Here is a 22,441-nt window from a genome sequence, read left to right as displayed (position 1 = left end):
TGTTTTTTTCCCCTCATCATTTCCATTTTTCATATATTTTTGAAAAAGCTCCAGAGAGCCACTAGGGCGGCGCTAAAGAGGGTTGCCGACCCCTGTTGTAGGGGATGCTAAACGCAGTGTCTTTAAGGCACATCCCCAATATTGTTGTCCGGGTGAAAATCGGAAGAAGTTCGGGGGAATGGTTGCCCCAGGACTTTTTCGGGAGGGGCACTGAAATTCAGGAGGGATGGCAAGTATGAGTATTAGCGGCGAATGCGGTGTTACAGCGACACCGCCGCTGAATAATACCGGCAGGCCAGCTCTAATTTTAATTTGATATTGCCTCAAGGGCCAAATGAAATTACACGGTGGGCCAAATTTTGACACCCATGTCCTACTTAAACAATGTTTGAATACATTAGAGATCTATATATCTTAGGGACCTATAGACTGTAGTTTATTCTGTCTTGACACTTTGTATTGATATTTTCTATTACATTCTTCCCTTAAAGGCCTACTGAAATGAGATGTTCTTATTTAAACGGGGATAGCAGCTCCATTCTATGTGTCATACTTGATCATTTCGCCATATCGCCATATTTTTGCTGAAAGGATTTAGTAGAGAACATCGACGATAAAGTTCCCAACTTTTGGTGCTGATAAAAAAGCCTTGCCTGTAGCGGAAGTAGCAGAGCGTGACGTCACGGGTTGTGGAGCTCCTCACATCTGAACATTGTTTACAATCACGGCCACCAGCTAAACGGTTTGGTGGACAAAATGAGACAAAGAATGAGTGGCATAAATGTATTTCCTTGGCATCATTGAATAAAGTTATACATGTCAAAGGCCTACTGAAATGAGATTTTCTTATTTAAACGGGGATAGCAGGTCCATTCTATGTGTCATACTTAGGGGTGTAACGGTACACAAAAATTTCGGTTCGGTACGTACCTTGGTTTAGAGGTCACGGTTCGGTTCATTTTCGGTACAGTAAGAAATCAACAAAATATACATTTTTGGGTTATTTATTTACCAAATTTGTAAACAATGGCTTTATCCTTTTAACATTGGGAACACTATAATAATTCTGCCCACGTTAATCCACATTAAACTGCCTCAAGTTGTTGCTTTGATTAAATAAAATGAAAAAACCTTTCTTCTACATATAGAAAGTTTACCACTAAACAGTTTCCATTGAAACTGTTTGTTAACTCATCATGCTTAATTTATTACAGCATTTGGGAAGCCTGTAGTTGACTTTCATTATGTAAATGTTGTATTTTTATCAACATGTGATAGCAGGGACCCTGCTATTCAAAACTAGGCTGCTACATTCCTAATGATTCATGTAACTATAGCTGAAAAATAGTACAATTGCAATAGGAGAGCCTATTCATCCCTAAACACAATGAAATAACAGACAGACAGGGCTTTGCTGCCCCTTAAACACGCACACCCACGCACACACACGCTCACACACACACACACACACACAGAAAAATGAGCTAACGTTACGCTAAAAGCTAATTAGCCTTCATCTCAAGCCTATACTGTGAGCGAGCTGAGCTGCAGTTTAAGTTTCTAGAAGGTCAACGGGCTCATAGTGATGTTTGTAATAGTTGTGACTGGGAAGTATTTAGTATAATTTGGGTAGAGTCCGCTCCTCCCCTGCTAGACGAATGTCTGCTCGACGCTAAAGCATTGACTACATCGTTCTGAAGTCTGAATACGCACTGCTGATTGGCTTGTTACATCACTCTGAATACGCACTGCTGATTGGCTTGAATGTAACCAATCAGATGGTTGTGTGGGCAGGACAATGAGACAAAGGCAGAAAGCAGAACAGCTTGTGAAGACTTCTGCTTCCGAACTTGTTCGATAAGCCCGCGTGCCGAACCGAAACCCCCGTACCGAAACGGTTCGATACAAATACACGTACCGTTACGCCCCTAGTCATACTTGATCATTTCGCGATATTGCCATATTTTTGCTGAAAGGATTTAGTAGAGAACATCGATGATAAAGATCCCAACTTTTGGTGCTGATAAAAAAAAGCCTTGCCTGTACCGGAAGTAGCAGAGCGTGATGTCACTGATGTGAAGGCTCCTCACATTGTTTATAGTGTGAGCCTCCAGCATCAAGAGCTATTCGGACCGAGAAAGCGACAATTTCCCTATTAATTTGAGCGAGGATGAAAGATTTGTGGATGAGGATATTGATAGTGAAAGACTAGAAAAAATAAAGTGAAAAAAAAGGTGATTGCATTGGGAGCGATTCAGATGTTTTTAGACACATTGACTAGGATAATTTTGGGAAATCCCTTATCTTTCTATTGTGTTGTTAGTGTTTTAGTGAGTTAAATAGTACCTGATAGTCGGAGCGGTGTGTCCACGGGTGTGTTGACGCCAGTCTCTGAGGAAAGTCACGGCAGCTGCTCCGCTGATCTCCACTGATCTCCGGTAAGAGGCGACTTTTTACAACAATTTTCTCACCGAAACCTGCCGGTTGACAAGAGGTCAGGATCCATGTTCGCTTGACCGCTCCGATCCATAGTAAAACTTCACCTACGGGCAATTTAAACAAGGAAACCCCGTGTGTTTGTGCGGCTAAAGGCTAAAGCTTCCCACCTCCATCTTTCTACTTTGACTTCTCCATTATTAATTGAATAAATTGCTAAAGATTCAGCAACACAGATGTCCAGAATACTGTGTAATTGCGGGATGAAAAGAGACGACTTTTAGCCGCAAGTCGTGCTGGCTATGATGTCCCCTCCAACCAATAGTCACAAACACGCGTCATCATTCCGCGACGTTTTCAACAGGAAACTCCGCGGGAAATTTAAAATTGTAATTTAGTAAACTAAAAAGGCCGTATTGGCATGTGTTGCAATGTTAATATTTCATCATTGATATATAAACTATCAGACTGTGTGGTCGGTAGTAATGGCTTTCAGTAGGCCTTTAAAGGGGAACATTATCACAATTTCAAAAGGGTTAAAAACAGTAAAAATCAGTTCCCAGTGGCTTGTTGTATTTTTTGAATTTTTTTTCAAAATTTTACCGGTCTCGGAATATCCCTAAATAAAGCTTTAAAGTGCATTATTTTCGCTATCTTCGAAACCACTATCCATTTCCCTGTGACGTCACACAGTGCTGCCAATGTAAACAAACAATGGGAATACCACAGCAAGATATAGCGACATTAGCTCGGATTCAAACTAGGATTTCAGCGACTTAAGCGATTCAACAGATTACGCATGTATTGAAACAGATGGTTGGAGTATGAAAACATTGAAGAAGAAACTGAAGCTATTGAGCGAATAGCTATTGACGCTATTCATAGCCATAGCATGGCCAAATAGCTGCGTTAGCATCGCCGGTAAAATGTGCGGACCAAACGATCAGGACTTTCGCATCTTGTGACGCTGGAGCAACTTAAATCCGTCGATTAGTAAGTGTTTTTTTTCGCATTAAATGTGGGTGGAAGGAAACGTAATATAGTTGCAAATGCATCTACAGGTTATCCATACATCTCTGTGCCATGTCTGCTTTAGCAACGCCGGTAAATAGCATGTTAGCATCGATTAGTGTAGCATGTTAGCATCGATTAGCTGGCAGTCAACATCAACAAAACTCACCTTTGTGATTTCGTTGACTATAGTGGCAAATGCATCTGCAGGTTATCCATACATCTCTGTGCCATGTCTGTCTTAGCATCGCCGGTAAAATGTGAAGCCACTTTGGCACATTCAATGGGGGTCTGGCGGCAGACACTTTGGCATCTTCGGGCCAGTGGTGCAACTTGAATCCCTCCCTGTTAGTGTTGTTACACCCTCCGACAACACACCGTCGAGGCATGATGTCTCTAAGGTTCCGAAAAATTGTCAAAAAAACGGAAAATAACAGAGCTGAGACCCGGTGTTAGTAATGTGTTGAAAATGAAAATGGCGGGTGTGTTACCTCGGCGACGTCGCATTCTGACGTCATCGCCTCCAGCCCGATAAACAGAAAGGCGTTTAATTCGCCAAAATTCACCCATTTAGAGTTCGGAAATCGGTTAAAAGAATACATGGTCTTTTTTCTGCACCATCAAGGTATATATTGACGCTTACATAGGTCTGCTGATAATGTTCCCCTTTAACAAACTGCGGTGAGTTCAAGGACCGCCAAAATTAGTAGGACGAAACGGTGCTCGCCAAATACTCCCTTCAGAGGATCATGTTTTGACATAAACACTGGGATTTCTAATAATTAGGGCGGTTTGTGTCATGTTGTCCTCCTACAGAAACCCTAATAAAACGAAAACATTTTTTCCCCACATCTTTTTCCATTTTCATTAGGGATGTCCCGATCCGATATTGATATCGGAAATCGGTCCGATATTAGCCAAAATAGTGAGTATCGGATTTTATCGGACTGAATCTAAAAACTCCGATATAAGCTGTCCATTTGCCGCTGCAGCACTTCTATAATCGGTGACTGGTTTGATCACACTCCAACACAGTAGGTGGCGGCAATGCCCCTCAATTAACGCTGGTGGCGGCCGCGGAAGTAGAGCGTCTCTGATCCAGCATGCACAGCCCACGTGATCACAACGACAACGCGTGTGCTCAGCAAAGTGTAGTGATGTCGGCTGTGTGGAAGTATTTTAACTCACACCATGCCGAAATGCTATCTTCTTAAAAAAAAATCTCCACATTATGCTCAGACTGCAGAAAGTGGAGAAGGAGGAGGAGGAGTAGTAAGGGTAGTCAGCACTGACTGATTATTATTTGTTTTATGCTCTTGTTATTAGAGTGATATGTTTATTGTGTTTACACTATTCTTCAGTGAAGACTAAGAGTAATTACTACATTGTTTTGGGCATAGTCAGTCAGTGAAACTGGAGCTGTGAACTCTTAATTTAGAACAGTTGGACAGTGGACAATATTGTGTTGTTTTTGTGGTTTTTGTCCCTGCCCACAGTTGTTTCCAACATATGCTGACAGTAAAAAAATAACTGAAGTGAACTTGAATTGTTTGCACTTTAAAACGTTTTTTTTTTTTTTTTTTTGGATTTAGTTATTTTTCAGGGTCTTATAATTTATTTTTAATTTATTCTATTCAATTGTATAATTATGTTGGTATTAGTGGTTATTTTGCACTTTAAATATAACATTTTGTTTTTATTGGATTTGTTGAGGTAATACTCTTATGTTGAAGGTTAAAATTTATGTAACCAATTGGTTAATAATAAATGGGTCGGTTTTTCCTATACCTACTCTTGCTGACTATTGTTTTCTGTTTTAACACTACAACATCAGTAACAGTAACATCACTTTATCAAGCCTTTTCTAACATTCTACAAAACAAAATAAGGAATAAATATATGTATGATTCGTGCCTATATCGTATCGTATTGATATCGGTATCGGCAAATACTCAAGGCTACAATATCGGTATCGTATCGGAAGTGAAAAAGTTGTATCGGGACATCCCTAATTTTCATTCATTTTGGAAAAAGCTCCAGGGAGCCACAAGGATGGTGCTAAAGAGACACAGGTTGCAGACCTTTGAGCTATAGGTCCTGGCTCCGTGTGTGGAATTTTTAGCTCCCCTTACCTCGTGTGGATTAAGGCCCTGTTTACACTAAACCTGATATCGTACCTAACCTTATCCGTGTCCACACACAACAATGCCTCCGTCCGCGGTCTATCATTAATACAGTTTACCGTCACATCTCTCGTCTCCTGGTAGAACTTCTATTTATGTCTGTTTACGTTTTCAGGTTGTTGCTGTAATGGATTGAAAATACAGTTTATACTCCCGTCATGATTTATTTTCGGCCGGAGGAGAATAACAAACAGCGTGTGCACAGCTCAGACAGGGTGATTGCATCATTTCAGCAAGGTGTGTCATGTATAGGGTTGGGTATTTTTTGAATTCGAACGATTCCGATTCTTTGTTCCGACTCCGATTCCTGACAATTCTCGATTTTCCGATTCTTCTTGTACCATGTCGGGATCAATGTGTTTGCCAGGTAGTCCCTGGAAGGTGGTATGTATTTTGGGTTGAGAGTTTTCACCATATCCTTGCAAACATAAACACACATGTAATGTTGCTGTTACTGTTTAGCCCAGTATCAATTAGCTTAGCTCTAACGTTATTGCTTAACTAACCTAAATGTTGGAGATGCCACCTCTGAAAAGGGGTGCAGTCTTTTGATTATGTGCGCAGCGATCTTTCTGTGGCACTCTTCCGTCTGTGGCACCGACATCTTTCCCATTGCCGCTACGGTGAACAAAGTACGCTGAGCACATGGCGGAGCCTGGCTAGCAGCTTGTAAATTGTCTATGAAAAAATACGTGGGCTAATTTGTTAGCTGCCTCAACGTTGGCGTAAAACACATTATTTATTAAATTTTTTATTTTTTTTTACTTACCGCATTCAAACTGCAATGCAGTCGCTGAGGTGCCTGGCTGGGCGTCGGAGCCAGAGGAAGAGGCAGAGGAGGACGATCGGCGCAGCGCGTCGAAGACTGGACACGCATTTATTTGTACTCCATGAACTTGGAGGTGCTTCCTCATGTTTGACGTGCACCCTCCTAAGCACGAAACAGTCCTGTCGCACGTGTTACATTTCGCCGATATTTCATTTTTTTTAGTAAAATAAAGCCACACTTTCGACCGCCGACGCCTGCTATCCATGCTTGACTGACTCGCTCGGCTACATAGGCTCGGTTATGCTAACACTTCCGACGGTGGGCGCTTCTTCGTTGGTGTTCAGCGGCTTCTTCTTCCGGTTGGCGGACTTATTCTTTTTTTCCGGTCGGCACTGGGTATCGAAATTAGGAATCGAAATTTTAACTTCTGAACGATTCCGGGAGAATCGGAAAGTTAGTCCCGGTTCCAATCGATACTCGATAACCAACCCTTGTCATGTATGTTACTGTGAACGACTTAAGCCGTCGTCGCTCGGGTTCCATGGACCACTCAGGAAGGACATGATTGCTTGAGCAGGTTTGACTTCTTTATTTTGCAATAAAGCTTGGCTGCAGTTCGGATCGCTTTTCAGCTCCTTCCTCCACTGCTCGTTCCCGGTCTGCTGTTTGTTTCCGCTCTTTATCTGCTGCTGCAGGCTCTCCAACTCCTTCTGCCCCGATCTCTGCTCCTTCTCCCCCTTTTATGCAGCGTAAGGAGAACTGTTAATTGTTTCCCAGTGTGCGAGCCACGCACCTGATCTCGCTCGTAGCGTCGCTCCCGGCACGCCCCGCCTCTCCGCTCAGACGCATTCTCCGCCTCCTCGCCGCCATCTTGGGCTCCGCCTCTCTACAGTTACGTATTTACACCGCCACACGCCTCCCTGTCCTTCAGAGCCATTCCAATTCGTCAGTCAGTTCTCCTCAACCTGCTACCTCCCCACATCATGTCTCCTTTCACATGGTCAAATAAATGTAACAATAACTTTTCGTCGTCAAACCAGAACTTTTTCAGATGTGTTGTGAAGCCTGCTTTTTTTTTTTTAGCACGTGATAGGCGTGCACCCGCAAATAGACAACCCTCCGTCCGGCTGTTTACGTATGAGTTGTGTTCTGCGGGTGCAGGTTTGTCCTTGCACAGAGCCGTTTGAGCCTTGGCAGAGGTCCAGGCGGGGCCGCTGCGCGGAATGCTGGCCGCGGACCAGTAACTTTATTCCGACCTTAAAGCAAAAGCCCGCGTGAGCGGATATAGCTGCTTATTTTCAGAGGAATTGATCTCCGAATGTTAACAAAGCTCTCGTGTGAGTGTGATTAACGATGCCTCATGACCTGGGGCTTTAAAATAGCTCTGTTTTTCTTTTAAGTCACTTCGGAGAAGTTTGAACCCCACTGTCAAATATTCATTTTCAAACTGACTGCCGTATTTTCCGTACTATAAGGCGCACTTAAAATCCTTTTTTTCCCCTCAAAACTCGACAGTGCGCCTCATAAAGCGATGAGCCTAATGTTAGCAGTAATTTTGGTTGAGCTTAACCACCTCGAAGCTATTTTATTTGGGAAATTGTGTAATGATAAGTGTGACCAGTAGATGGCAGTCAAACATAAGAGACATGCGTAGATTGAGATATGATGGCTATATGACTCAGGTAAACACCAATATTTTATATGTTCCATTGAAAATATAGAACATTACACACAACGCTCAAAAATCTACCACAATATTTTTGTATGACTTTGGTAAGCTATGAAGCCACACCGCTTGATGGATTGCTTCAACATAGGAGTATTATTATGGTGTGTGTATAAGGTAAGACATTTTATCTGGCGTTTTGTTTCGCAATATTAAGCAAAAGCAACTTTTCTTACCTTCCGGTACCTGCTGATCTGTATTTGGGATCTGCATAAATCCTGAAAAATTACCCGCGTCCGCCTTTGTATTCCATGCCAACACCGTAGTCGATCAGCTTCTACTTTTTCTCTATCTTCTTGATATGGGACATTCATCCTCCGCTGTTGCCATTTCTAATATAAAGTAGTGTAAAGTTCTTAATTATATCTGTCAGCGAACGCGCCATGAAAGTGCTAAAACATACCGGTGTAGTGAGTTTACATTATTCACCCAAGGAACTTTAGAGTTCAGGTCGGACGGTTTTTCACGGCCGACCGGAACACTATAATAACTAAATTTCCCCGGGTTAATAATGTAAACTCACCACACCGGTATGTTTCAGCGCTTCCATGGCGAGTTTACTGACAGATATAAGTAAGAACATTACACTACTTTATATTAGAAATGGCAACAGTGGAGGATGAATGTCCCATAACAAGAAAGTAGAGAAAAGGAAGAAGCTTATAGACTACGGCGTCCACACAGACTACAAAAGCGGACGCACACAATTTTTCAGCATTTATGCAGATCCCAAATACAGATCAATAGGTCCCAGAAGGTAAGAAAAGTTGATTTTGTATAATATTGTGAAAGAAAATGCCAGATAACTTTATACACACACCATAATAATACTCCTATGTTGAAGCATGGTACAATCCATCATAGCTTACCACAGTCGTACTAAAACATTTTGATAGATTTTTAAGCGCCGTGTGTAATGTTGGAACATATAAAATCTTGGTGTTTACTTGAGTCCTATTGCAGTCGACACATATCTCTTATGTGTGCCTGCCGTCTACTGGTCACAATTATCATTTTACCATGTACCAAATAAAATAGCTTCTAGGTCGGCAAGCACAACCAAAATTATTCCGTACATTAGGCGCACCGGGTTATAAGGCGCACTGTCGAGTTTTGAAATGATTTCAAGTGCGCCTTATAGTACGAAAAATATGGTACATTAATACCAAATTTTTTTGCAAATGTATTAAAACTAAAACACTAAAATAAGTTCAGTTCAGCAAAAGTGGTTGGTTTTCTGACATGGACTTGTTTCTTCAGCATTGTCCACACATTTAAGTCAGGCCATGCTAAAACGTTAATTCTAGATCTTGCTTGATTTAGCCATTCCTTTACCACTTTTGACTTCTGTTTGGGGTCATTGTCCTGTTGGAACACCCAATTGCGCCCAAGACCCAACCTCCAGGCTGATGATTTTAGGTTGTCCTGAAGAATTTGGGAGGAAATCCTTTTTTTTTTCATTCTCCCATTTACCGTCTGTAACGCACCAGTTCCATTGGCAGCAAAACAGGCCCAGAGAATAATACTACCACCACCATGCTTGACATTATGATTGGTGTTCCTGGGATTAAAGGCCTCACCTTTTGTACTCCAAACATATTGCTGGGTATTGTGGCCAAATACCTAAATTTTTGTTTCATCTGACCACAAAACTTTCCTCCAGAAGGGCTTATCTCTTTAAGAAGGGGAACCGGAGGGTGTGGTCCAACTATCGTGGGATCAGACTCCCCAGCCTTCCTGGTAAGGTTTATTCTGGTGTACTGGAGAGGAGGCTACGCCGGATAGTCGAACCTTGGATTCAGAAGGAACAGTGTGGTTTTCGTCCTGGTCGTGGAACTATGGACCAGCTCAATACTCTCGGCAGGGTTCTTGAGGGTGCATGGAAGTTCGCCCAACCAGTCTACATGTGCTTTGTGGACTTGCAGAAGGCATTCGACCGTGTCCCTCGGTAAGTTCTGTGGGGATTGCTCATAGACTGTCTGATTGTGGCGGTTCCCTCCCTGTATGATCAGTGTCAGAGCTTGGTCCACATTGCCGGCAGTAAGTTGGACCCGTTTCCACTGAGGGTTGGACTCCGCCAAGGCTGCCTTTTCTCACCGATTCTGTTCATAACTTTTATGGACAGAATTTCTAGGCGCAGTCAAGGCGTTGAGAGGATCCGGTTTGGTGGCCGCAGGATTAGGTCTCTGCTTTTTGGAGATGATGTGGTCCTGATGGTTTCATCTGGCCAGGATCTGAAGCTCTCACTGGATCGGTTCGCAGCCGAGTGTGAAGCGACTGGGATGAGAATCAGTAAGTCCAAGTCCATGGTTCTCGCCCGGAAAAAGGTGGAGTGGCATCTCTGGGTTGAGGAGGAGACCCTGCCCCAAGTGGAGGAGTTCAAGTACCTCGGAGTCTTGTTCACGAGTGGGGGAAGAATGGATCGTGAGATCAACAGGCGGCCTCTTCAGTAATGCGAACGCTGTATCGATCCGTTGTGGTAAAGAAGGAGCTGAGCCGGAAGGCAAAGCTCTCAATTTACCGTTCAATCTACGTTCCCATCCTCACCTATGGTCATGAGCTTTGGGTTATGATCGAAAGGACAAGATCACGGGTACAAGCGGCCAAATCTAGTTTCCTCCGCCGGGTGGCGGGTCTCTCCCTTAGAGATAGGGTGAGAAGCTCTGTCATCCGGGAGGAACTCAAAGTAAAGCCGCTGCTCCTCCATATTGAGAGGAGCCAGATGAGGTGGTTTGGGCATCTGGTCAGGATGCCACCCGGAGGTGTTTAGGGCACGTCCAAACGGTAGGAGGCCACGGGGAAGACCCAGGACATGTTGGGAAGACTATGTCTCCCGGCCGGCCTGGGAACGCCTCGGGATCCCCCGGGAAGAAAGTCTGGGCTTCCCTGCTTAGGCTGCTGCCCCCGCAACCCGACCTTGGATAAGCGAAAGAAGATGGATGGATGGATGGGCTTACTTTTGTCCATGTCGTGCATTATGTTCTTTACAAGTGTGTGCTGGGCACCCCTGGTCTACATATTTGAGGTCTAGCATCAGACCAACATGGACGCCGTGAGTCAAAACAAAAAGCAGAACCAAGTATAAATAGAAAGTGTGCAGCATGCAGGTGTATTAAATGTCATTGCAGCTGTCACTTTGACTCTCGTTAATATTCATATGACCGCATGCAACCAGGAAGTGGGTTGTGTTTTAGTGGGCTGCCTTGCTTATGGCGGCGATAATTATCCCGTTATCACTGACGCATTCCTCGGAGGAGGGTTGTACAGTCACTTCCCAGAGTGCCAGCTCACAACAAGCTAGCTGTTGTCCTCAAGACCCCCCCCCCCCTCTTACTTTCACTGCAAATGGACACTTCTGGTGTATTTATAGTCTCAGCACATAAGCCGGCTCTCTGTCTCCAACGTGGAAGGGAGCTGCTCACATGGACTCAAGCTGGCCAGCCTTCTGGACGGTTCTTGGGTTACAGGAAATTAACTGTTTGGATTAGTTTCCGCTTGATTTGGACTAACCGGGGTGGGGAGGCGTCGGGAGGACTCCAATTAACGTGTTGACTTTTGTGTCTAGATGTAAAAAAACGCCGTCCCCGAGCACAAGCGCTTGAGACTCCAGTCGAGATGGAGAAGCCCGTCCTGCAGACGCAGCCGTCCACCCTGCCGTTTTTCGACACGGCCCACGCATTCAACCTGCTGCGAGGGATCCACGAGCTCCGCGCCGAGAGGAAGTTTTTTGACGTGACTCTGTGCGCCGAGGGCCAGGAGTTCCACTGCCACCGCACGGTCTTGGCGGCCGCCAGCACCTACTTCCGCGCCATGTTCGCCGGGACGCTGCGGGAGAGCGCCATGGACCGGGTGGTTCTGCACGAGGTCTCGGCCGAGCTTTTGGGATTGTTGGTGGACTTCTGCTACACGGGGCGGGTCACGGTCACGCAGGACAACGTGGACCTCCTGCTGAAAACCGCCGACCTGTTTCAGTTCCCGTCGGTCAAGGAGGCCTGCTGCGCTTTCCTGGAACAACGTCTGGATGTTTCCAACTGCTTAGAAATCCAGGACTTTGCAGAGGCCTACGCTTGCCGAGAGCTGGCGGACAGCGCTCGCCGCTTTGTCCTGAAGAACTTAATGGATCTGGCCAAAGGGACGGACTTTAAACGCCTGCCTTGGAAGCGCCTGCTGGAGTTCGTGTCGGACGACGAGCTGTGCGTAGACAAAGAAGAGACGGTTTATCAGATCGCGGTACGCTGGGTGAAGGCCGACCTCCAGCGGAGACTCCACTACTGGCCCGAGCTCCTCCAGCAGGTGCGGCTGCCCTTCGTCAGGAGGTTCTTCCTGTTGGCCAACGTGGAGAGCGACCCGCTGGTGTACCTGTCGCCGCCCTGCCTGCGAATGGTGAACGAGGCTCGCAGCTTCCAGTCCTGCGAGTACGACCGCCACGACAGGCCGTGTCGCCGCATGCGCCCGCGGCCTTCCACGGGACTGGCCGAGATCCTGGTGGTGGTGGGAGGCTGTGACCAGGACTGCGACGAGCTGGTCACCGTCGATTGTTTCAACCCGCAGACGGGCCAGTGGCGCTACCTGGCCGAGTTCCCGGACCACCTGGGAGGAGGCTACAGTATAGCGGCCCTCGGGAGCGACATGTATGTTACCGGTAAGTGTCTCTGTCCTGACACGATCTTTGAAGTATTACTGCGATCACCTAGCAAGAGTCTGACCCAATTGGTCAAGCAAAGGTACTCTGTAAAATACCGGACTCAATGGTCAGCCGCGTACCTTGCTAGAGACAGACGAGTGAAAGATCAAAATCTGATAAATCTGCCCTCGATCGGGACTCGTAAGTTCATATTTTATGACTGAATAGGGGTGTAACGGTACACAAAAATTTTGGTTCGGTACGTACTTTGGCTTAGAGGTCACGGTTCGGTTCATTTTCAGTACAGTAAGAAAACAACAAAAAACATTTTTTATGGTAATTTACCAAATTTGTATACATTGGCTTTATCATTTTAACATTGGGAACACCATAATAATTCTGCCCACGTTAAACAACATTAAACTGCCTCAAATTGTTGCTCAGATTAAACAAAATGACAAAACTTGTCTTCTACATATAAAAAGTGCAACATTAAACAGTTTCAAGTCAACTCATCATGGTTAATTTATTACAGCATTTGGGAAGCCTGTAGTTGTTTTTTTTTATGTAAATGTTATATTTTTATCAACATGTGATAGCAGGGACCCTGCCATTCAAAGCTTTTCGGTCCGTAAAACACACACACAGCGAAATGAGCTAATGTTACGCTAAAAGCTAATTAGCCTTCACCTCAAGCCAGAACTGCGATCGGGCTAAGCTGCAGTTTAAGTTTCTAGAAGGTCAATGGGCTCCTAGTGATGTTAGTAGTACAAACCCCGTTTCCATATGAGTTGGGAAATTATGTTAGATGTAATTATAAACGGAATACAATGATTTGCAAATCCTTTTCAACCCATATTCAGTTGAATATGCTACAAAGACAACATATTTGATGTTCAAACTCATAAACAAGTTTTTTTTGCAAATAATCATTAACTATAGAATTTGATGCCTGCAACATATGACAAAGAAGTTGGGAAAGGTGGCAATAAATACTGATAAAGTTGAGGAATGCTCATCAAACACTTATTTGGAACATCACACAGGTGTGCAGGCTAATTGGGAACAGATGGGTGCCATGATTGGGTATAAAAACACCTTCCCAAAAAAATGCTCAGTCTTTCACAAGTAAGGATGGGGCGAGGTACACCCCTTTGTCCACAACTGCGTGAGCAAATAGTCAAACAGTTTAAGAACAACGTTTCTCAAAGTGCAATTGCAAGAAATTTAGGGATTTCAACATCTACGCTCCATAATATCATCAAAAGGTTCAGAGAATCTGGAGAAATCGCTCCACATAAGCGGCATGGCCGGAAACCAACATTGAATGACCGTGACATTCGATCCCACAGACGACACTGAATCAAAAAACGACATCATTCTCTAAAGGATATCACCACAGGGGCTCAGGAACACTTCAGAACACCAATGTCGTTAAATACAGTTTGTCGCTACATCTGTAAGTGCAAGTTAAAGCTCTAATATGCAAAGCAAAAGCCATTTATCAACAACATTCAGAAACACCTCCGGCTTCACTGGGCCCGAGATCATCTAAGATGGACTGATGCAAAGTGGAAAAGTGTTCTGTGGTCTGACGAGTCCACATTTCAAATTTGGTTTTTAGAAATATTCAACATCGCGTCATCCGGACCAAAGGGGAGGCGAACCATCCAGACTGGTATCCACGCAAAGTTCAATAGCCAGCATCTGTGATGGTATGGGGGTGCATTATTGCCCAAGGCATGGGTAACTTCCACATCTGTGAAGGCACCATTAATGCTGAAAGGTACATACAGGTTTTGGAACAACATATGCTGCCATCTAAGCGCCGTCTTTTTCATGGACTGCCCCTGCTTCACGGTGGCAGAGGGGTTAGTGCGTCTGCCGCACAATACGAAGTTCCTGCAGTCTTGGGAGCTTTCTGTGTGGAGTTTGCATGTTCTCCCCGTGAATGCGTGGGTTCCCTCCGGGTACTCCGGCTTCCTCCCACCTCCAAAGACATGCACCTGGGGATAGGTTGATTGGCAACACTAAATTGGCCCTAGTGTGTGAATGTGAGTGTGAATGTTGTCTGTCTATTTGTGTTGGCCCTGCGATGAGGTGGCGACTTGTCCAGGGTGTACCTCGCCTTCCGCCCGCTTGTAGCTGAGATAGGCGCCAGCGCCCCCCTCGACCCCAAAAGGGAATAAGCGGTAGAAAAAGGATGGATGGGCCCCTGCTTATTTCAGCAAGACAATGCCAAGCCACATTCAGCACGTGTTACAGCAGCGTGGCTTCGTAAAAAAAGACTGCGGGTACTTTCCTGGCCTGCCTGCAGTCCAGACCTGTCTGCCATCGAAAATGTGTGGCGCATTATGAAGCGTAAAATACGACAACAAGACCCCGGACTGTTGAACGACTGAAGCTCTACATAAAACAAGAATGGGAAAGAATTCCACTTTCAAAGCTTCAACAATTAGTTTCCTCAGTTCCCAAACGTTTGAGTGTTGTTAAAAGAAAAGGTGATGTAATACAGCGGTGAACATGCCCTTTCCCAACTACTTTGGCACATGTTGCAGCTATAAAATTCTAGGTTATTATTTGCAAAATATAAAAAAATGTATGAGTTTGAACATCAAATATCTTGTCTTTGTAGTGCATTCAATTGAATATGGGTTGAAAAGGATTTGCAAATCATTGTATTCTGTTTATATTTACATGTAACACAATTTCCCAACTCATAGGGAAACGGGGTTTGTACCATCTACATCAACAACATAATTGGCCTGAGTAACTGGACAGGACAAAATAAAAAATAAATCAAATTTAAAAAAAAAATGTACAAACAGTACAGGCCAAAAGTTTGGACACACTTTCTCATTCAATGCGTTTTCTTTATTTTCATGACTATTTACATTGTAGATTGTCACATGGAAACTATGAATGAACACACGTGGAGTTATGTACTTAACAAAAAGAGGTGAAATAACTGAAAACATGTTTTATATTGTAGTTTCTTCAAAATAACCACCCTGCTTTGCACACTCTTTTGGCCTGTACTGTATATACGTATTAAATCTTGTCTGATTATGGTCACCTTCACACTTTCAACGGTGGAGTCCCACAAAAACATCTTGATTATTATCAGTGTGTGAAATCCAAAATTAAGGTGCACACGCAGAAAAGTTACAAACAAAAACCAGCGACATTTCAGTTCGTTTCAGCGTACTGTAAATTTCCACAGCCTTGTGGGCGACGGTGTCAAAGTGAAGCAGGACACGTTGTGCTGCCAAGACTTCCATCACTGCGGCCGTCAACCGCGTTTCCCTTCGGAGGAAACATCTCAAACCTTTTTGCTGTGGACTCCTGCAGGACACTAATACGTTCACGTAACCGTAGCAGCTTTGGCTCGCTCCACCGCTCACTCAAATAACTGCAGGGTTACGTAACACACAAGTCGGTCTTATGGCGAAATACATATTTATTTTGGAACGCTGTTAGTAAGCTCCAAGCCTTACTAGTTTGCTGCCTAATCGGGCTGCCATAAACAGCAACTATTGAAGTACACATATTTCAATATATACTTAATTAAGCACTATTTTATTACGCCCATTTATTTGCATGTAGGTAAAGTCAGCTCTGAGTCTCAAGCTTTTCTTTTCTGCCAGTATTCCCCCCAAAAATATTTAGAAATTTTAATTTTTTATTTTAAGCTAACATAAAAATTTGCCAATAATTTATGTTTCAGCTACAATCTTTCCATGCCTATACTAGTAAGTATTGTTGCGTTTGGACCAGATGTTCCTCTGAGGGGATTTAAGTTGCTGGTCAACCCCAAGTTCTTTTGATGACACATAAGCTGATTTTAAATGAATCCCAGACAGAATAGGTAGTTTGACATTTTATTCCAAAGCTTTGGGAGACCCACCTCAAGCACAACACCTTCAATACGCATCGCCTAAGTTGATCTGAAAACACTATGGAATTCTTGCCTTTTTCAGTACGCCACTAGACACCCCCTCACAGGTGTCTTCAATATTGTCCACACCTGTCTCCATCCAAACACAGCAGTGCGCTATTAAACACATGTTCACTTGACCGCTCTGTTCCATAATAAAGCTTCACCGTCATCTTTCGGGAATGTAAACAAGGAAACGCCGGCTGTGTTTGTATTGCTAAAGGCGGCCGCAATACACCGCTTCCCACCTACATCTTTCTTCTTTGACGTCTCCATTATTAATTGAACAAATAGCAAAAGATTCAGCAACACAGATGTCCATAATACTGTGGAATTATGCGATGAAAAGAGACGACATATAGCTGTGAACGGTGCTGGACCAAAATGTCCTCTACAATGCGTGACATCACGCGCACGCGTCATCATACCGCAACGTTTTAGCGTGATACTTCCGCGCGAAATTTTAAATTAACTAATTAAAATTCAACTAAAAAGGCCGTATTGGCATGTGTTGCAATGTTAATATTTCATCATTGATACATAAACCATCAGACTGCGTGGTCTGTAGTAGTGGCTTTCAGTAGGCCTTTAAGAAGTAGCTAAAACACTGCAGACTGCTAGTCAGCTAGCCATGTCTTAAAGTACCTCTTCCTGAGGGCGCTTCAGTGTTGTAACTTCATATTTATCGTTACTTTTTAGGCCAAAATGCGTCCGTTCTCCCTTTTCTGTCTACACACTGTGTCTGCTTGTAAGTACTGTGTGTGCGCGCTGCCGAACATGCTCCTCTGCTTGTAAATGTAATGTCAGCACATGACGATGCGCCTGAGGGCGTTTCAGTGTTATAACTTTATCTCTATCGTTACTTTTTAGGCCAAAATGCGTCCGTTCTCCCTTTTCCGTCTACGCCAGGGGTCACCAACGCGGTGCCCGCGGGCACCAGGTCGCCCGTAAGGACCAGATAAGTCGCTCGCTGGCTTGTTCTAAAAATAGCTCAAATAGCAACACTTACCAGTGAACTGCCTCTATTTTTTAAATTGTATTTATTTACTAGCAAGCTGGTCTCGCTTTGTTCGACATTTTTAATTCTAAGAGAGACAAAACTCAAATACAATTTGAAAATCTTAGAAAATATTTTAAAGACTTGGTCTTCACTTGTTCAAATAAATTCATTTATTTTTTTACTTTGCCTATTATAACTTTCAGAAAGACAATTTTAGAGAAAAAATACAACCTTAAAAAGGATTTTAAGATTTTTAAACACATAAACCTTTTTACCTTTCAAATTCCTTCCTCTTCTTTCCTGATAATTTAGATCAATGTTCAAGTATTTTTTTTTTTTTATTGTAAAGAATAATAAATACATTTTAATTTAATTCTTCATTTTAGCTTTTGTTTTTTCGACCAAAAATATTTGTGAAATATTTCTTCAAACTTATTATGATTAAAATTCAAAAAAAATATTCTGGCAATTCTAGAAAAATCTTTAGAATCAAATGTAAATCTAATTTCAAAGTCTTTTGAATTTCTTTTAAAATTTTTGTTCTGGAAAATCTAGAAGAAATAACGATTTGTCTTTGTTAGAAATATAGCTTGCTCCTTTTTGTTATATATTCTAACAAAGTGGAGATTGGATTTTAACCTATTTAAAACATGTCATCAAAATTTTAAAATTAATCCTAATGAAGAAAAATGACTAATGAAGTTCCATAAATTAATTTTTTTACTTTTTAAAAAAGATTTGAATTAGCTAGTTTTTCTCTTCTTTTTAATGGTTGAATATTGAATTTTAAAGGTTTGAAATTGAAGATAAACAATGTTTCAAAATTGTATTTGTATTTTTTTCCTGTTTTCTCCTCTTTTAAACCGTTCAATTAAGTGTTTTTTTCATCATTTATTCTCTACAAAAAAACGTCCGTAAAAGGAAAAAAAAATGTACGGCGGAATGACAGACAGAAATACCCATTTTTTTAATATATATATATATAGATTTATTTATTAAAGGTAAATTGAGCAAATTGGCTATTTCTGGCAATTTATTTAAGTGTGTATCAAACTGGTAGCCCTTCACATTAATCAGTACCTAAAAAGTAGCTCTTGGTTTCAAAAAGGTTGGTGACCCCTGGTCTACACATTGTGTCTGCTTGTAAGTACTCTGTGTGCGTGCGCGGCCGAACATGCTCCTCCGCTTGTAAAACCAGCAATGTCAGCACATGACGACGCACCGTCATCGTGCCTGTTTTAAAAAAAAAAAAGGGAGGGGGTGGGTGGCCCGGTACTTTTTTAGAGGCGGTATAGTACCGAATATGATTCATTAGTATTGTGGTACTATACTAGTACCGGTATACCGTACAACCCTAGTGCTAAGTCTGGTGCAGCCATCTTTTTTAATGTAACTGCACATTGTCCTTCAAATAAACAAATAATTGTCTCACCGCACGCTGTCGCCTCCTCCGCCAGGCGGTTCCGACGGCCCGCGCCTCTACGACGGCGTGTGGCGCTACAAGTCGAGCGTGAACGAGTGGACGGAGGTGTCGCCCATGCTGAAGGCGCGCGAGTACCACAGCTCGTGCGTGCTGAAGGGCCAGCTGCACGTGGTGGGGTCGGACAGCACCGAGCGCTACGACCACACGCTGGACTGCTGGGAGGCCCTGCCGCCCATGCTGCACGCCATGGACAACTGCTCCACCGCCACCTGCGGCGGGCGCCTCTACGCCATCGGCTGTCTGGCCGGCGAGGACACCATGGCCGTGCAGAGCTACGACCCGGACGCCAAGCGCTGGTCCATCGTCAATTGCGGACAGCTGCCGCCGTGGTCCTTCACCCCGAAAACGGTGACCCTCAACGGCCTCATCTTCTTCGTCAGGTGAGAACTGAACTCATTTACATTTACATGACAAACGGCAAATATATGCAAAACCAGTGAAGTTGGCATGTTGTGTAATTCAATCCCCGATCAATCAATCAATCAATATTTATTTATATAGCCCTGAATCACAAGTGTCTCAAAGGGCTTCACAAACCACAACGACATCCTCGGTACAGAGCCCACATAAGTGCAAGGAAAAACTCACCCCAGTGGGACGTCGGTGACAGTGACAATGAGGACGATGAGAAACCTTGGAAAGGACCGCATATGTGGGCAACCCCCCCGCCGAACCACAGGGGAGACCGAAAGCAATGGATGTCAAGGGGGTCTAACATCCATCCATCCATTTTTCTACCGCTTATTCCCTTAGTAGTCGCGGGGGGCGCTGGTGCCTATCTCAGCTACAAACGGGCGGAAGGCGGCGTACACCCTGGACAGGTGTACGCCGCCTCAACACGGGGAACCTTACCTGGCCCGGACACGGAAAGGATTGACAGATTTATGGCTATTTATATAGGGCCCGGGTCTAACATGATATTCGTAAATAAAAACAGAATAGTGAAGTGAATTATATTTATATAGCGCTTTTCTCTAGTGACTCAAAGCGCCTTACATAGTGAAACCCAATATCTAAGTTACATTTAAACCAGTGTGGGTGGCACTGGGAGCACGTGGGTAAAGTGTCTTGCCCAAGGACACAACGGCAGTGACTAGGATGGCGGAAGCGGGAATCGAACCTGCAACCCTCAAGTTGCTGGCACGGCCACTCTACCAACCGAGCTATACCGCCCCCACATACAAATCATTTTCAACCTATATTCAATTGAATAGACTGCAAAGACAAGATATTTAACGTTGGAACTGTGAAACCTACATGTTTGTGCAAATAATCAGCAACTTAGAATTTAATGGCAGAAACACATTGCAAAAATGGTGGCACATTTGCATTTAACAGGGCCTATAACAGTCCGGATGGTTCTTTTCCTCTTTACTCCGAAGGACACGACGTCCACGGTTTCTAAAATGTGGACTCGTCAAGACCACAGAATACTTTTCCACTTTGCATCAGTCCATCTTAGATGAGCTCTGGGCCCAGCGAAGCCGGCAGCATTTCCGGGTGTTGTTGATAAATGGCTTTGGTTTTGCATAGTAGAGTTTTAGCTTGCACTTACAGATGTAGCGACCAACTGTAGTTACTGACAGTGGTTTTCTGAAGTGTTCCCGAGCCCATGTGGTGATATCCTTTACACACTGATGCCGTTTTTGTGTGTTGTTAAGTGGCTTTTGCTTTGCACAGTAGAGTGGACTGTGGAACCATTGGCACACATGTTTGTATGTTAAAAACTGACATTTGGGCTTTATGTTGTTTTTAAAATGTTTTATTGTATTGTGTTTTAATGTTTTGTATTGTGTTTTTTATATGTTAAATGGATCTTAAGGTCTGCAATTAAGATTGATGATGATGGGTAGAGTGTCAGGTTCAAACCCGATGACATCTTATAAACAAGACAAAAAGCAAAGAATTAAACAGAGACAGGATTCAATTTCGCTTAATGAGGAGCAACGTCTTGTACAGTCTTCCACCACGATCTGACAAGAGAATTATACACCGCCTCTTTTATATGCATCAGTTGTTTCTAAAGGGAGGGGGCTCGTAAACTGTCAGGTTTAAACACTGATGGCATCTATTAAACAAGACAAGAAGTAAAGAATCAAACAGAGACAGAATTCAATTTGGCTCAATATTGAGGAGCGTCGCCTGGACACTGTACCCTTGTACAATCTCCAGCACGCTCCGGCGAAAGATTGTACAACTCCCCCTTTATTTGACTTTCCCAACCACATGACCACAGCTGCTTCCAGAGGGACGTGGGTCGTAAACAGCGTTGCCTTTGGTTACAGAACAGTTCAAAAGAAAAGGTCGTAAACATTACACGGAAAAGGTTGTAAAACAGTTAAAAGAAGAGGTTTGTAAAATAGTTTTAAAAAGGAAGTCACCCGCGGGGGATTCTGGTCCTGCTTTCTCTTCGCTTTTATAGTCCTGGGTCAAAGGGACAAGCGGTAGAAAATAGATGGATGGACTCGTCAGACCACAGAACACTTTTCCACTTTGCATCAGTCCATCTTAGATGAGCTCAGGGCCCAGCGAAGCCGGCGGCGTTTCCGGGTGTTGTTGATAAATGGTTTTGGCTTTGCGTCGTAGAGCTTTAACTTGCACTTACAGGTGTAGTTACTGACAGTGGTTTTCTGAAGTGTTCCCGAGCCCATGTGGCGATATCCTTTACACACTGATGTCACGTTTTAATGCAGTACCGCCTGAGGGATCGGAGGTCTGTAATATCATCGCTTACATGCAGTGATTTTTCCAGATTCTCTGAACCTTTTGACAATATTACGGAGCGCAGATGGTGAAATCCTTAAATTCCTTGCAATAGCTGCTTGAGAAATGTTGTTCTCAAACAATTTGCTCACGCATTTGTTGACAAAGTGGTGACTCTCGCCCCGTCCTTGTTTGTGAACGACTGAGTAAGCTGCTTTTACACCCAATCATGGCACCCACCTGTTCCCAATTAGCCTGTTCACTCGTGGGATGTTCCTAAAAAAAAGTTTTTGACGAGCATTCCTCAACTTTCTCTTTTTTGCCCCTTGTGCCAGCTTTTTTGAAACTAGTCATCCAATTCCAAATGAGCTAATATTTGCCAAAAAAAACAAACGTTTTCCAGCTTTCACGTTAAATATCTTGTCTTTGCAGTCTATTTATATCAGGGGTGCCCATTACGTCGATCGCGAGCTACCAGTCGACCGCGGGGGGTGTGTCAGCCGATCTCCAGCCAGGCTTTTAAAAAAAATAGACCTAAAAATTAGTGATCATCAATCTTCACCAAGACG

At 43.6% G+C, this 22,441-nt stretch overlaps 1 protein-coding gene across 2 annotated transcripts in view; it reads left to right on the top strand.

Moving 5' to 3' along the window:
- klhl21 (kelch-like family member 21) overlaps positions 1-22,441 on the top strand; it is a 32,162-nt gene that overhangs the window by 2,246 nt on the left and 7,475 nt on the right. For both annotated transcript variants that reach the window (XM_061902691.1, XM_061902692.1), the window contains 2 exons: positions 11,691-12,767; positions 19,144-19,549. In XM_061902691.1, the coding sequence (XP_061758675.1) occupies positions 11,741-12,767; positions 19,144-19,549 (1,433 nt within the window). In that variant the 5' untranslated portion in view covers positions 11,691-11,740. The remainder of the gene's footprint in view (positions 1-11,690; positions 12,768-19,143; positions 19,550-22,441) is intronic.

The sequence above is a fragment of the Nerophis ophidion genome, linkage group LG06 (genome assembly GCF_033978795.1).
Source record: "Nerophis ophidion isolate RoL-2023_Sa linkage group LG06, RoL_Noph_v1.0, whole genome shotgun sequence".
Lineage (NCBI taxonomy): Eukaryota > Metazoa > Chordata > Actinopteri > Syngnathiformes > Syngnathidae > Nerophis > Nerophis ophidion.
The sequence above is the reverse complement of the archived record's forward strand: the minus strand, read 5'-3'. Positions and strand labels throughout refer to the sequence as shown.